The 15,355-nt window shown below is 41.7% G+C and overlaps 1 protein-coding gene across 4 annotated transcripts in view; it reads right to left on the bottom strand.

Annotated features, from left to right (window-relative positions):
• The window catches only part of RUFY3 (RUN and FYVE domain containing 3), an 82,674-nt gene extending 75,601 nt beyond the window's left edge, over positions 1–7,073 (bottom strand). For 3 of the 4 annotated variants that reach the window (XM_043572522.1, XM_043572526.1, XM_043572527.1), the window contains exon 1: positions 6,460–7,059. In XM_043572522.1, the coding sequence (XP_043428457.1) occupies positions 6,460–6,814 (355 nt within the window). In that variant the 5' untranslated portion in view covers positions 6,815–7,059. Of the gene's footprint in view, positions 1–6,459 lie in introns of all 4 variants that reach the window. The other variant, XM_043572521.1, reaches the window with a different exon arrangement.
• Positions 7,074–15,355: the final 8,282 nt, after the last annotated feature.

The following is a 15,355-nucleotide window of genomic DNA, read 5'->3' on the forward strand; positions in this document are numbered from 1 at the left end:
GCAGCTGTGGGTGGAAAAGACCCACCTGTATTTAGATACTCTTTAGTTCTAAACTCTAGTTCTCTGGTAGTCACTAACTTACAATTAAACTGTCTGAAGATGGGGGCACCTGGGTGGCTCAGTCGCTTGAGCATCCAACTTTAGCTCAGGCCATGATCTCACAGCTCATGAGTTTGAGCCCCTCATTGGGCTCTATGCTGACAGCTCTAAGCCTAGAGCCTGCTTCGGATTCTGTGTCTCCCTCCCTCTCTGTCCCTAACCCACTTGCATTCTGTCCCTCTCTCTCAAAAATAAATAAATGTTAAAAAAAATTTTTTTAAGTCTGAAGATGCTACATTTCTGATGGGTTTTTTTCCTTTTCTATGGGTGTTTATATCTGTCATTTGACAAAATAACATTTAATAGATCAGAAAGTGATTCTTAACACAGGTAAAGTATGCTTAACACAGTTGGAAAAGAGCTGAAAGCCTATGAATCACAGCATTGTAAATGGAGGAACCACTCTACGTCAATTATACCAAAAAGCTGTCTTTAAAAAAGTCACAACTCCATCTGCTATTCTAAAAACTACTAGTATAAAGATGAACCTTAAATACTTTTAGGTTCTCATTGTTCAATCCTTCCCCGAATACCTATCAGTTTTGAGCAGATGCCGCTACATTTACAAAATAGAATGGAGTATTTTTGTCTTTTCAAAATTAAAAAAAAGCAATACATCAGGTCAACTAATTAATGTGTATTCAACTGCTAACCAGGTATAATGTTTTCTGGAGTGCTATTAAACAATGAAAAAAGAAAAGAGACACAATAATAGAAATGCCCATGGAAGATAAATTAAGATCAGAATATATACATATACACAAATAATATATATACATGCACACATACATATATAATATACACCTTTATATTGTATATATGTGTATAAACCGAACATAAAACTATTTTTTTCCCTTACTCATTACTGCATTTATACATAAATGAGACAGTTCCTTCCCCAACATGGGTTCTTAAAGTGCATCTGTGAGAAAGCACATCTGTGAATGTTTCCAGAAACCCTCATTCTCTGCACTTTCCAGGGCTCAACAAGGCATTCACTATTAGCTATACTCAACTTTACAGTGGGTGGACATAGCAATGCTACCATTCCTTCCCACTTTTTTTCTTCCTTCTATTCCCCTCCTAGCCCTTCTACCATCTCACAACAGCACATACAAGTACAGAAAGAAAGTTGCTTCTTTGTTGAGTGCAACTTTTTTTTTTTTTTGGTACATTGTTAGAAATGGAAAAGACAAAGTCAGAGATGTGGGTTTATTTGCATGTCATTGCCCTAAACATAAATGTTAGCTGTGGCTCTGGGAGTTGGAAGAAGAAACGAATCACTGTCAGAAGCTGATAACTATGCAGACAGCAGGAGTGCCTCTTCACTCCAACACCAAGAAGCCATCTCTTACTCATCCATGAGAAGCCTTTTAAAGTTAGGATGGAGGGGCGCCTGGGTGGCGCAGTCGGTTAAGCGTCCGACTTCAGCCAGGTCACGATCTCGCGGTCCGTGAGTTCGAGCCCCGCGTCGGGCTCTGGGCTGACGGCTCAGAGCCTGGAGCCTGTTTCTGATTCTGTGTCTCCCTCTCTCTCTGCCCCTCCCCCGTTCATGCTCTGTCTCTCTCTGTCCCAAAAATAAATAAACGTTGAAAAAAAAATTTAAAAAAAAAAAAAAAACAAAAAAAAAAAACAAAAAAAACAAAATAAAGTTAGGATGGAAAAGGGAAGCATTAAAAGCATTGTACCACGGCATGCAAGTAGCTCCTCATATCATTTATGAGAAATTAGTGTGGAAGGTCATACACCAAAGGGGAAAAAGCCTCATGAAATATGAACACATACATGTCTGTGAATGCATGCTAAAGTTCTGGAAGAAAACTCACCAAACTCAAAAGTGGTATCCTCAGAAAAGGTGGTAGGTCTCCTACCCAAAAGGAAAGTTCACTTTGTATTCAATGTACTCTTGTACTGTAAATATTTAAACAATGACAATAGATTTATGTTATGTGTTACTTGTAGTTTTTATAGATCAAATATTTTTTAAAAGGCATAGTAAGGGGGCGCCCGGGTGGCTCAGTTGGTTAAGTGTCTGACTCTTGATCCCAGCTCAGGTCATGATCTCATGGTTCAGGAGATCAAGCCCTACATCAGGCTCTGTGCTAACAGTGTGGAGCCTGCTTCGGATTCTCTCCCTCTCTCCCTCTCTGCTCCTCCCCTGCTCACTCTCCCTCTCTCAAAATAAACATTTTTTTTTTTTAAAGGCATGGTTAGGAATTTTTATGACATTTAAAAGCTAGAAGCATAAAAAATTAGCAGACTAGCTAATTAGCAGACTCAAAGACTCAGAAAGGAACATAATCCAACAGAGCAAATCAGAAGCCTTCCTTCCTGCTGTATTTAAACATGATGAATATATTAAGGATATTATATCTAGCACGATTTTACACTGACATAGTACACATTATGAACACTGAAAAGTTTAAGCTACCTTCCCTACACACATTTTTGCTATTCTTTATCAGTGTCATTTAAACAAAGCTGAACTCGGGGCGCCTGGGTGGCTCGGTCAGTTAAGGGTCCGACTTCGGCTCAGATCATGATCTCACAGTCCGTGGGTTCGAGCCCCGCGTTGGGCTCTGTGCTGACAGCTCAGAGCCTGGAGCCTGTTTCGGATTCTGTGTCTCCCTCTCTCTGTGACCCTCCCCCATTCATGCTCTGTCTCTCTCTGTCTCAAAAATAAACAAACGTTAAAAAAAATAAATAAAAAAAATAAACAAAGCTGAACTCAAATGTAAAGGTTAATTTTTAAAATATCTGAATACAATCAAGGTATCTACAATAAAAAAGATGGCATTGCCTTAATATACAACACCTCAAAATTATTGTATTAAGTACTTTGGGCAAAGACATTAACAAGAGTTAAAAACTGGGTGATGAGGAGGCAAATACTCATTGGGTACTGAGGTTGAATCTAAGTACTGTCCTGGTAACTGAAATGAGAAATCTTTTTAAAACTGTTTCCTCAGGGGGCGCCTGGGTGGCTCAGTCGGTTAAGCGGCCGACTTCGGCTCAGGTCATGATCTCACGGTCCGTGAGTTCGAGCCCCACGTCAGGCTCTGTGCTGACAGCTCAGAGCCTGGAACCTGTTTCAGATTCTGTGTCTCCCTCTCTCTGACCCTCCCCTGTTCATGCTCTGTCTCAAAAATAAATAAATGTTAAAAAAAAAAAAACAATTAAAAAAAAAAACACCAACAACTGTTTCCTCAGGTTGCTCAAGTGAACAGCCAGGAGATGCAGAGTTCTGATATCCAGGTACAGTAAAACCTTGTGACTGTAACTTGTTCTGAGTGTTCCGCAAGACGAGCAAAACGTTCTAATAAATTTTAACTTGATTAACAAGCGATGTCTTGCAATACAAGTAGTACGTGATGCTGAATGTCACATGATCACAACTGAGCCAATGGTTCTCTCTCTCTCCCTCTCTCTCTACAGGATTGTGGGGTATGGTCCCATGTCGGTCTCAGGCCGCAGTATTTGGCAGAAATTTTTGCATGTTGGAAGGTGCCCACAACTGGCACTAGTGTGTTTTTTGCCACTTCAAAGCACCTCTGGACGGTCCCTTGCTTTTCCAAACAAGACTAAGCTTAGGAATGCTTTGCTTCATTCTAGGTCAGGCTACATGCAGGCTACATGCAGACAGAGACCCCTTCCTCTGCTGCCTTCTTGCCAGACACATTAAATACTGTGTATGACAAGAGTTTATTTATACTGTACTCAACATCCGTTAACGATAGTGAAAGTCATCCTACACAATGACCCTCCTCTCTCGTCTCCCTCACACAAGCCATGAAGGTTTTCAAAGGTAAGTGAAGGTTAATTTATGCTTCTTTATATTGTATATTTTCTTTGTTATTTTGTATTATATTACAGTATTTTATTCATTTTCGTATGAATGTTTTTGGGTTGTGGAATGAATCATCTTAGTTTCCATTATTTCTTATAGGGAAATCCGCTTTGATACACAGTGCTTTGGATTACAAGCATGTTTCTGGAACGAATTAGGCTTGCAAACCAAGGCTTGCATACTGTACATGATAGAAAGTAATACTGCATTGACTCTGCAGGGCAGCCACAAAAAAATCTTTTAATTTATTGAGTATTCCTTTTTCCAAGTATGCATGTGTTCTGAAGTACATATAAAAATAACAAGGTGGGGTGCCTGGGTGGCTCAGTTAATCCTCCGACACGTGATTTAGGCTCAGGTCATGATCTTGTGGTCACAGGATTAAGACTATGTTCAGCTCCATCCTGGACATGGAGCCTACTTAAGATTCTCTCCCTCTCTCAAAAAAAAAAAAAAAAAGAAAAGAAAAGAAAAGAAAAAAACAAAAAATAAGGTAAAAATAAAAACTCAGGACAAGAACTGCTCAATACATCTGTATTGTAAGGTAGAGACTAAGAGATCACACTTATGAAGCTTCAAGTCTTCATTCCTGATTTTGATCATGCTTAGGCCCTCATTTTCTAACAATACTTAAAAAAAAAAAAAAAGCTAATCCTTAATAGGAGGAAGCATCAAGGAAATTAACTGAAATTCAGATAATCCCCACAGCTGACACCTCCACAGTTGAGCATTTGCTCTGTCCATAAAGTTTGTGGGGTGCCTGGGTGGCTCAGTGGGTTGAGACTCCGACTTCTGCTCAGGTCATGATCTCGCAGTTGGTGAGTTCAAGCCCCGCGTTAGGCGCTGTGCTGACGGCTCACAGTCTGGAGCCTGCTTTGGATTCTGGGTCTCCCTCTCCTTCTCTGCCCCTCCCACGACGCACCTGCGCACTCTCTCTCTCAAAAATAAATAAACATTAAAATAAATAAATAACTAACGGTTGTACCACAACCTTTACAGAATTATAAAGAATTGATAGGAGTGTCTTCATTCTACAGTGATGTGGTTAATAAGCAGATTACACAGAAATAAAATTTTAAGGAGAAAATAGAGGCCATGCTTAAAGAACAAAGTAGAAAGCAGATTCCTTAGAAAATTGAAAGTAATGTTGTGAATATTATCTTTACTTCCCCTACTGATTAAAGGACTAATTTTTACCTTGATTAGGCACTCCCATCTTGAGATTAGCACATACTACTCCAACACACAACCTATGGTTTTACTAAGACTTTTTGTCAGTGGTCAGTGTTGGCCCTCTTTCTAGGTAAGTAACAGAAACGGTGACACTGGACTATTACCTCCAGCTGAACCCAATGGCTCCTAACCTAAGAGAACCATGCCCCCAGTTTCAGAGGTTTGGTGTTTGTTTAAGGAGCACGGGCTTGGTAGGCAAGGAATCTGGGTCAACTTCAGTCCTACTCTAAAGCTGTTACTTGGGTCAAATCATTCAATAATACTGATCCTCAGCTTGATCTGAAAACGTGGCATCCTATTTGTCTCACAGATGTGAGGATTAACTATGATAATCACAGCATATGCACACAGAAAACATTTGACTCTTAATGTCATAAGGGATGGATTAGGGGTAGAAAAGACAAAGTCAGGATTTCTTGGTTGTGTAGAGCAGTTAAAAGGCTTGCTCTGGTGAGAAAAGAAGTCTCTGGCTCTATTTCTGGGAAAGAGATTCCCTCATCACCTTAGGCAAGTTTCTCCCCCTTTTCAGAACTCATACAACAAAGTACTTGGCATTTACAGCATGCCTTGTATCCTCAGCCACATTTTCATACTGTAAGACCCTGTCATGTTAAACCAGATTTAACACTCCTCCAAGTCTTTTTACACACACTGCCTACTCTAGGACCCCGCTCCTGGCAAGTAGCAATGAACAGCTGTTGACTGATAAAGCAGAAAGTGAGGTCCGCTGCATTCAAGGGGCTCCCGAGGCGGTGGTATTAAAAGGTGGAGGCCTCTGCCTGCCAAACGATACGATCTCGGGAGGGGCCCCTCCAAAACCACACATTCCATTCATGTCAACTCGCGTACTGTTCCTGATTTCTCTTCTCAATCCCTTGGACGCATCTGTGATATTTACGGGTGTGGCGTGAACGCTCGTAAAAATTTTAGTGGTACAACCGAGGCCGCCCGGGCGGCGGCGGCGCAGCAGCCACACCTACTCCGCGGCCCCAGAGCCTGGAGCTCACAGAAGGCGGGCCAACGGGGCTGCCGGGTCTCTGGGCGCCGCCCCCTCCTCGGCTCCTCCGGGAAAGGCACCCAGCCTGGGACCGGGGGCTGGGACCCGGCGAGCACGTGGGAGGCTGGCGAGGACGAGCGTCCGGCCCAGGAGGGGAGGGGAAGCCGAGCCGGGCGGGAGCCAGCGGCCTGGGGAGACTCCGAGGTAAACAGTCCGGCGCCCGGACCGCGGCAGCCCCCCTGCACCCTTCCCGGCCGAGTCCCCCCTTCCCGCCGCCACTCACGGTGCTTGCCGCCGCCGCCGCCGCCGCCGCTCGGGTAGCTCAGTAGCAGGAAAGGCAGCGGGGAGCCCGGCGACGGCGGGGTCCTCCAGGAGCGCTGTTGCTGCTGCGGCGGCGGGCGCGCTGCGAAGCCGGCGCCTCCATCGCCTGGGTAGAGCAGGAAGAAGGGGGCGGCCACTGGTGAGCCGGGATCCGACTGCCCGGCAGGAGAGGCCAGCGGCGGCCCCGCCTCGCCCTCTCGGTCCGCGCCCCCGGCTGGAGCGCGGCTCGGCTCCTCCAGCAGCTGCTCCCCGCCCCTCGCCGGTTCCTCGCTGCAACTTTCCGCGCCGGCGTTGGGCGGCGGCGCGGTCTCAGCCATGCTCGCTCCTTCCTTCGCCGCCGCCTCGTACTCGCGCCCGGGCCTGGGCCGGGGAGTAGAGGGTCACGGCGGCGAGCCGCCGCCTCGTCCCGTCCGCGTCGCCGCCGCCACCTTTCTCCTTGGCCGCGGGCCGGCGTCTGGGCTCCGCCGCGCCGTCTACAGCCCGCCCCGCCGGGGTCCGAGCCAGCTGGTGCGACGGCCCCGCCCGACGGAGCGGTCTCCCTACCGGCCGCCTCCTCTCGCCCGCCCCTCCCGCCCCGGCCCCCAGTCTGCGGCGCGGCTCCCCTAGGGGGCGGCGTCCTCCTCTTCCCACTTCCCACCTTCCGCTTCCCTCCGCCGGCGTTGACCTCCCTCCCGACCCTAGGGGAGGAGACGGCGCCCCGTGCGCGTCCTTACCCGCCCCCGGCACGGCCCTCTTAAACTGTCAGGTGTGTTTGCCCTCCCCAGTGCTTGAAAGGTGGGAGACCTGGCGAGATAGCTAGCGGCGTTTTGTGTTGCAGCCTAACTTCAGCCGTAGCACGGAGGCACAAAGATCTGGGTGGGAGAAGAGGACAAAGCTAATTTTAAAAAGGAACCTCCCTCCCCCCGGGTATTAAACTGTACCATTTGCCTTTCACACACTAGAACTTTAACCGTTGATTCACGGTTTTGATTCCTGAGCTTTTTATGTGAGAAACTAGAGGTGGGTGTCTTCCTTCTACCACCTCTTTTGTTCCCTCTCTTGTGCGCCCTGTAGAAATCTTGTATTTGCTTTGACTTCAACTCCCTGGTTTTCCGGTGTTCTGGGTGCGCATGAGTGCATTTTAAGCCAAACAGATCAGAATTTATACGGCAAGCGCCTATTATAGGTCGGCAGTTTTCACTTTCATAGTGCTTCCGTTTCGCTAGTAATTGGCCGCTGTTGCTTTATTCTGAATGTTTGAATCAATGATTACTGATCCAGTAATTCCCATAAGTAAACATTTCTTTCTCTAATAAAGACAGTTTGCAGTATTATCGTTATTTCTTACGCTGGATTCTGTGAATGTGTCCTTGCATTTCCTAGCAGATTAGCTTTGTGTTCAGGTTGCAAAATGCTGGCATAGAATCCATGTTGACTTTTAATTAAAAATCACTGTTGTGTAACATTTTGCCCACTTGCTTTTCTCTTTCTCTGGTCCGTCTTTCCCCCTGTAGAGAAAGTTATACTTCTCTAGGAAACTAAACCTTTTTACTGTTAATATTCTCTGAAAACCACTCTCGAAAGTACAAGAAATTAACATGAAACTTCTAATACTCTTTTCCGTCAAAACTTTTAAGCAAAAAGTATTTAAACAGATGTTTACAAGAGGCTGATTTCAAGGAGTCTGACAATTTCTTAGTAGCTTTTCAGTTTCTGGCATTTCCCTGACCTGTGGATCCCAGCGCTACTGCCTGCTTGAGTTGTCTTTTGAGCCAGGATTCCTCTTTTGTAAAAATTATTCTATTACTTACTCATAGAGATGTGGGGATTAAATAAGAAATATAGGGAAAGCCTTTAAAAGAAGATTTGGCATAGGGTAAAATAATTATTATAAGCTATATTTCATCACCGTGGCAAAACAGCATATAATTTACAGTAGTAAAACAAAACTGAGGGTAAAAAAAAAAAACAACAACTTTTCATTGTATCTTTAGGTTGTTTGGACCTTTTCATTTAAGTCTTGGTGAAGGTGCAAGTCTTAATAAAAACACACTTGCCTTTTAGGAATTACAAACTGTAATACCTTGAAGAGAAAAACAAAGATTCCAGATGTATTGCATGGTTTTAACGTCCATCCTTCACTGGATCTTTTGTCTTGTTTTTGCGTGCAGAAAATTTTAAGTATTTTAGTTCCTTCACAGGGATGTTTTGAAATGTTTCAGTAAAGAATTTGACAAGAATATACACTTACTCCTTTGTAGGTAGAAGAAAAGAGCAAAGTCCTCACAAATCACAATCAGCCAAGGGAGTCACCGAGTTAAAGTGTGAAATACTATCTAGTCTAAATTGCCAGCTTTCTCCATTCTAGTTTGTCAAGGTCCCTAGAGGTATTAGAAATATCGACATGCTGTGGAATTTTGCAGCGTATTGTGTGTGTGTGTGTGTGTGTGTGTACCTCTCTGCATTTAAAAGCAGTTATATTTATGCTTTATGTCATTAATTAAGTGGCAGTGTAATGAATATAGAAAACCAGTTGAAGTATGAGTCCTTTAAAATTTATAGGTAAGGCTGTTTATGAGCCTTTTCTTTAAAGGTAGATGCTACTCCAAGTTCCTAGTTGCTTATGCTTTTAGCTTTTGGATCAATAATATAGTCACAGCTCTGCATAAACTTTAGTGCAATAAAAGTCGATTCAGCTGCTACACACATTTAGGGAAGCCAAGATTATAAAAACAAGCCTAAACATGTTACTTCTTGAAAATCCACAGAACATCTTACTATACTGTTTTAAAGTGACAAAATCCAAGCCACTGTGAGAATCAAGCCTGATTAATTTTCTTCTGAAATAAAGCAAGACATTCTTTTCAACTTGCCTACATTTTCTTTTTAGTTTTCCATCTTTGATTTTTTTGAAACTCTTTGGTGATCTTAAGGATGGACACTTAGACAATAGGACAAAACTTTTTAGAGATCAATGTCATGGGTGTACTTTTAGCATAAGCTGTTTATTTATTTGTTTATTTTTAGAAAGTGAGAGTGTGTGCGAGTGGGGGAGGGGCAGAAGAAGGAGAGAGAGAGAGAGAGAGAGAGAGAGAGAGAGAGAGAGAGAGAGAGAGAGAGAATCTCAAGCAGGCTCCATGCTTACCTTGGAGCCGGCATGGGTCTTGATCCCATGACTGCAAGATGATAGCATAAGCTTTTTAGAGCTATGATAAGAGAAAAAATACCTCTTGGAAACAGTTGAAACGGTTTTGTTTGTCTTTTTTTTTTTTTTTTCCGGTGTAGTATATAAGCTTGTTATCATTTAAAAATAATGGTTTCCTTGAGCTGTTTATGTTTCATTGTGTGGTACTTGGGAAAAGACTTATTTGAAAATAATACACTCAATTTAACACTTTATGTTTAACTTCTGATTTTATTGTTTTAAACTTTTTTTTAATGTTTATTTTTGAGGGACAGAGACATAGCACAAGCAGGAGAGGGGCAGAGAGAGAGAGAGAGAGAGGGAGGCACAGAATTTGAAGCAGACTCCAGGCTCTGAGCTGTCAGCACGGAGCCGGACATGGGACTCAAACTCATGAGCTGTGAGATCATGACCTGAGCCGAAGTCAGATGTTTAACCAACTGAGCACCCCGGCGCCCCAACTTCTGATTTTATAAGTGCAGAAATTTATTTATACCATTTAATGTAAAGCCTCAGTGTGAAAGCTCTCTGTAGAGTCTACTTAGCTTTACTTTTCAATCACAAGATTTTGATCACTGTTACTAACTTACTTTGGCAAAATATTAATTACAAAAATACTTCAATATATATGTTCTCTCCATGTTTATTTTATCTCTAATAGTCTTAGAAATATAAGCACTACTTGTAATGCAATTTTTTTTTTTTTTTTGGAAGAGAGAATGGGAACTCGAGCACTTTGGGGAGAGGGGCAGAGGAAGCAAGAGGGAATCTTAAGCAGGCGCCACTATCAGTGCAGAACTGGTCTGGGGCTCCATCCAACAACTCTGGGATCATGACCTGAGCTGAAATCAAGAATTGGACATTTAACCAACTGAGCCACCTTGGTGTCCCAGAATGCACTCTTAAGAAATTATTTCCCTTAAGCAATATATTTAACCTAGGTCACACAATGGCAGTTTTATTTGGGTGGGAGAAATATGGATGTGTTTTTCCATTTTTCTACTTTCCTGTATTTGCAAGTAGTCTATAATGAATGCATTACCTTTATCATAGAAAATAAAACATGTTGGGGCGCCTGGGTGGCGCAGTCGGTTGAGCGTCCGACTTCAGCCAGGTCACGATCTCGCGGTCCGTGAGTTCGAGCCCCGCGTCGGGCTCTGGGCTGATGGCTCGGAGCCTGGAGCCTGTTTCCGATTCTGTGTCTCCCTCGCTCTCTGCCCCTCCCCCCGTTCATGCTCTGTCTCTCTCTGTCCCAAAAATAAATAAACGTTGAAAAAAAAATATTAAAAAAAAAAAAAAAAGAAAAGAAAACATGTTGAGGGATGATTTGGGTTAAGTTTGATAATTATACTTTTTTTTTTATGAATATCTAATAGCAAAGAGCAAAGTGGTGTTCCTTGTGTTTGCTGTGAAGTAGAGTTCAACTGCCTTATGGTAGAGAAGCTTATCATATATATTTTGTGTCAGCTTGGAGTTTTAATATCTCAATAGTGTTGTCGAAACTATCTGGTTGTTTGCTTTTCTGACCTATGACGTTATTCGCCATTTGTTCTGCTTCTCATACATTCTTTAAATTCTCTTTTAAATTTCTGTGAAATCTGTCCCTTAATTAGTTTTCTCTGCTTTAACTGAAATCTTCTTTTCTTGCCTTTATTATTGCAAAGGACACCTAGCTGGTTTTCCTGTCTCTGTTTTTAATCTATTCCCATCCCATTGCTCTATAGCAGTTAGAATGAGTAATTATCTGAAGGTTGATCTAATTATGTCACACAGATTCTTAAAAACCTTGCTTGCCTTCTCCATATCTGGGATCCAATCTAAGGTCTTTCATGATTTAACCCCTCCCCATCTTTTCAATATTATCTCCCAACCTTGCTTTGCCCTTGTTGCTTTGGATTAACTTAAATGTTTGGCATTACCCATATTGCTACACTCACTCTTCCTCCAAGATTCTATCAAGTGGAACTTCTCTGCCTTCCTTATGTAAGAGGTACATGCCTCTTTTGAGGTTCCATAGCATACTAACTAAGCAGTTAATCACTCCAACTGCAACATGTCCATCTCTTCCACCAATGTATCTAGTCTCAAGGTTGACATCTTTGAGTTTCTCCTTTTTACAACACAACAGGTTTGCTCCTCTGGTAGTTCTCAGGCCACCTCCCTCACCAGCAATAAAAATCCCTTTCCTCTTTCTAAAATCTTCTTAAGGGGCACCTGGGTGGCTCAGAAGGTTGGTTGAGCTTCCGACTTCAGCTCAGGTCATGATCTCCCTGTTAGTGAGTTTGAGCCCCACATTGGGCTGGCTGCTGTCAACCTGTCAGCGCAGAGCCTGCTTAGGATCTTCTGTCCCCCTCCCTCTGTTCCCCCGCTTGCACTCTCTCAAAAACAAACATTTTATTTATTTTTAATGTTTTTAAATTTACATTTATTTATTTTTGAGAGACAGAGAGAGACAGAACACAAGTGGGGGAGGGGCAGAGAGAGAAGGAGACACAGAATCGGAAGCAGGTTACAGGCTCTGAGTGGAGCCGTCAGCACAGAGCCCAACGCGAGACTCAAACCCACAAACTGTGAGATCATGACGTGAGCCGAAGTTGGATGCTTAACCGACTGAGCCACCCAGGCTCCCCAAAACAAATAAATATTTTAAAAAATAATATCTTCTCAAAATTCTGTGCCATCAGGACCCTGAATAAAAAAATGATTCAGAGAAGTTGGACTCAAAATGAAGTCTAAGGAATAAACTTATTTATTTAGCCTTAATTTCCCTTTATGTGTATCTTTGAATGTGGTGTGATTAGAAATGTAATGGGGTGCCTGGGTGGCTTGGTTAAATGTCCGACTTTGGTTCAGGGTGAATTGGAGCCCTGTTTTCAGGCTCTATGCTGACAGCTCAGAGCCTAGAACCTGCTTCAGATTCTGTGTCTCCCTTGCTCTCTGCCCCTCCCCTACTCATGCTCTGTCTCTCAAAAATAAATAAAACGTTAAAAAAAAATGTAAGTACAGTTGACCCTTGACAATATGGGTTTGAACTGCACAGGTACTCTTATCTGAGGATTTTTTGAATAAATTGAGTCCAGATTGGTGAGTGTATTTTCTCTTCCTTTTCTTTAGCTTACTTTATTGTAAGAATATAGTATGTAATAACATATAACATAAAAATAGATGTTAACCGACTGTTTACGTTATCAGTAAGGCTTCTGGTCAACAGTAGGCTATTATTAGTAGTTAAGTATTTGGGAATTCAAAAATGATACATGGATTTTCAACTGTAAGGGCAGGAGGTGGGGCGGGGGCCAGGGAGTGTTGGCATCCTTAATCCTCCTGTTGTTCAAGTGTCAACTGTATGTCTAAAAGAGCTCATTTAATAAGTATAAAAAATTATGGGTGTTAATAAAGTTTTGTTTAGTCATCTACTTATTTTGGATATACTCCTGTCCCACCCATGGTAAGGTGATCTCCTAATATATTAACATAGGCCATTTAACATAGGCCATTTAAAGCAATGCTTAAGGATAAAAGGAACAGTCCCCTAGTGTAAAGTTTCCTGAGGCCCAAGGACTTCTAGCTTCAGAGAGTCCAGGAACCCACTTGTGGTATGTAAAATGTGATTAAGCCTACGTTATTGTACTGAGGGGCGGGGGACGGGGAAGGTCCATTGCTTTCAAGAGATTCTCACGGGACTAAGTTTGAGGTTTTGTAGTCCCATGTTAATACCACCCCATATTTCATTCTTGTAATTAATTGCAGTCATGTACCTGTTATTAGCTAAGAGAAACCTAAAACTGGTGTGCCCAGGGCAGTGTTTCCCGAAGTGTATTCTGTAGACCATCTGGATCAGGATCATCTGAGGTCCCTGTTAAAAATACAAGTCCCTAAATCAACACCAAGTCAGCTAAATCAGAATCTGTGATAGTAGGGCACAGAAATCTGCTTTTTTTTTTTTTTTTTTTTTTTTTTTTTTTTAGAAATCTGCTTTTTAAACCTACCACATTAGGCACTCTGGATTGTAGCACTGTGATATGATAGATCCAAGGAGAAAATTAACTCAAGTGGAGTAATTTTTTTAAATGGATTAACAGTAACTAACACTAAGCACTTAACTACCTGCCAAGTGCTATTCTAAATGTACATTATATGGTTTAACTACTTAAATGGCTATAACATCATATATTATCCAATGTGAGGAAACTGGGATGGAGATTAAGTAGGCCAAAGACACACTGTAAGTGGTGACCCTGGGATTTGAACAATCTGGCTCCAGAGGTCAAACTCCTAATTGCTACCCTGTATTATTTAAGGCAGACCATTTTATTCGTTTCCTCCAGAGTTTTTTGTTGTTTTGTTTGTAGTTTTGAAAATATTTATTCTTAGTATTTACTATCACTTAAAGCTTTACATAGAAACCCATGTAAAAAAGTCATTTTCTTCTTCAAAAATGAATAAAGGAATCCAGAAAACATATCTGCAATGTGTAGCTAAAGTAACTATATCAAATTAAAAACCTTGGTATTGAGAAAATATACTTTAAGCAAAATTGATTATTATTTTTTTAACATTTACTCATTTTTGAGAGACAGAGTGTGAGTGGGGCAGGGGCAGAGAGAGGGAGACACAGAATCCCAAGCAGGTTTCAGGCTCTGAGCTGTCAACACAGAGCCTGAAACGGGGCTCGACCTCATGGACCGCAAGATCATGACCTGAGCTGAAGTCAGATGCTTAACTGACTGAGCCACCCATGCACCCCAAACTTTAAGCAAAATTTAAAACATACATGTTAATGTTTGTTGATTTGGGTGGTGTTAAATTTTTATGTTTCTGTGTTTACACATTTAATGGCAAAATGCAAATGTGTTAAAAAGAATCACTACCTAAAAGAATTTTTTAAACTATGATTTATTACCTGAAGCAACTTTCAGCTTGAATGATTTGGAACTTTAGTTGAATCCTACATGATTTTGGGGGATCATTTATTATTCAGACAGTGGTACATGTTCCTCATTGTTATCTCTGAGATGTAAATTATACTGACCTTCACCTTTCTTGAATTACTTTGGTAATGTTAACATATTACTGTAACATTAACTTAAAATTCTTTTATTTTAGACAAGGAAGGAATAGGCAACTCCAGCTACTCCTCAGAGATGGAATTTATTTTTTTGTGTCAGATATGTGAGTATAATTATTCAAGTTACCGAAGCTATTTTTTATGTTTAGGATCACAAAAAGTAATTTCCCAGTTTGCCAAAAGCTTTGACCATTGAGGTCTGATAAGCAAATAAATTTATTTCTACACAAAAATTAAAGGATACATTAATTCCTTCATAAGAATATAGGTAAGAAACAGTGGCTTAGAGAAACTATCTCAAAGCTAGTCAGCAGGTAGAATAAGTCACTGGATCACTAATTTGGTATTTTCTTCCACTTTAATTTTTAATATTTTTATTATCAATAGTTACCCATAGCTTAACATGCTGACATAAAACAGGTTGTTGCCTTGGACTGATGCCAGAAACCAGTAATCTATTTTATTGGAACTGTTACCCATGAGACTCCCCGAAGTTCACAAAGGAGTCACTATGGTAAGTGATCACATTGATTAGTTAGCAATTTATCATTCCCGTGTTATGACGATTCCCAGCACATCTCAGTTCTCTTTGAGTAAATACAAAATTTGGGTGACATAAATATCATA

This window comes from Prionailurus bengalensis, chromosome B1, assembly GCF_016509475.1.
Source record: "Prionailurus bengalensis isolate Pbe53 chromosome B1, Fcat_Pben_1.1_paternal_pri, whole genome shotgun sequence".
In the NCBI taxonomy this organism is placed as follows: domain Eukaryota; kingdom Metazoa; phylum Chordata; class Mammalia; order Carnivora; family Felidae; genus Prionailurus; species Prionailurus bengalensis.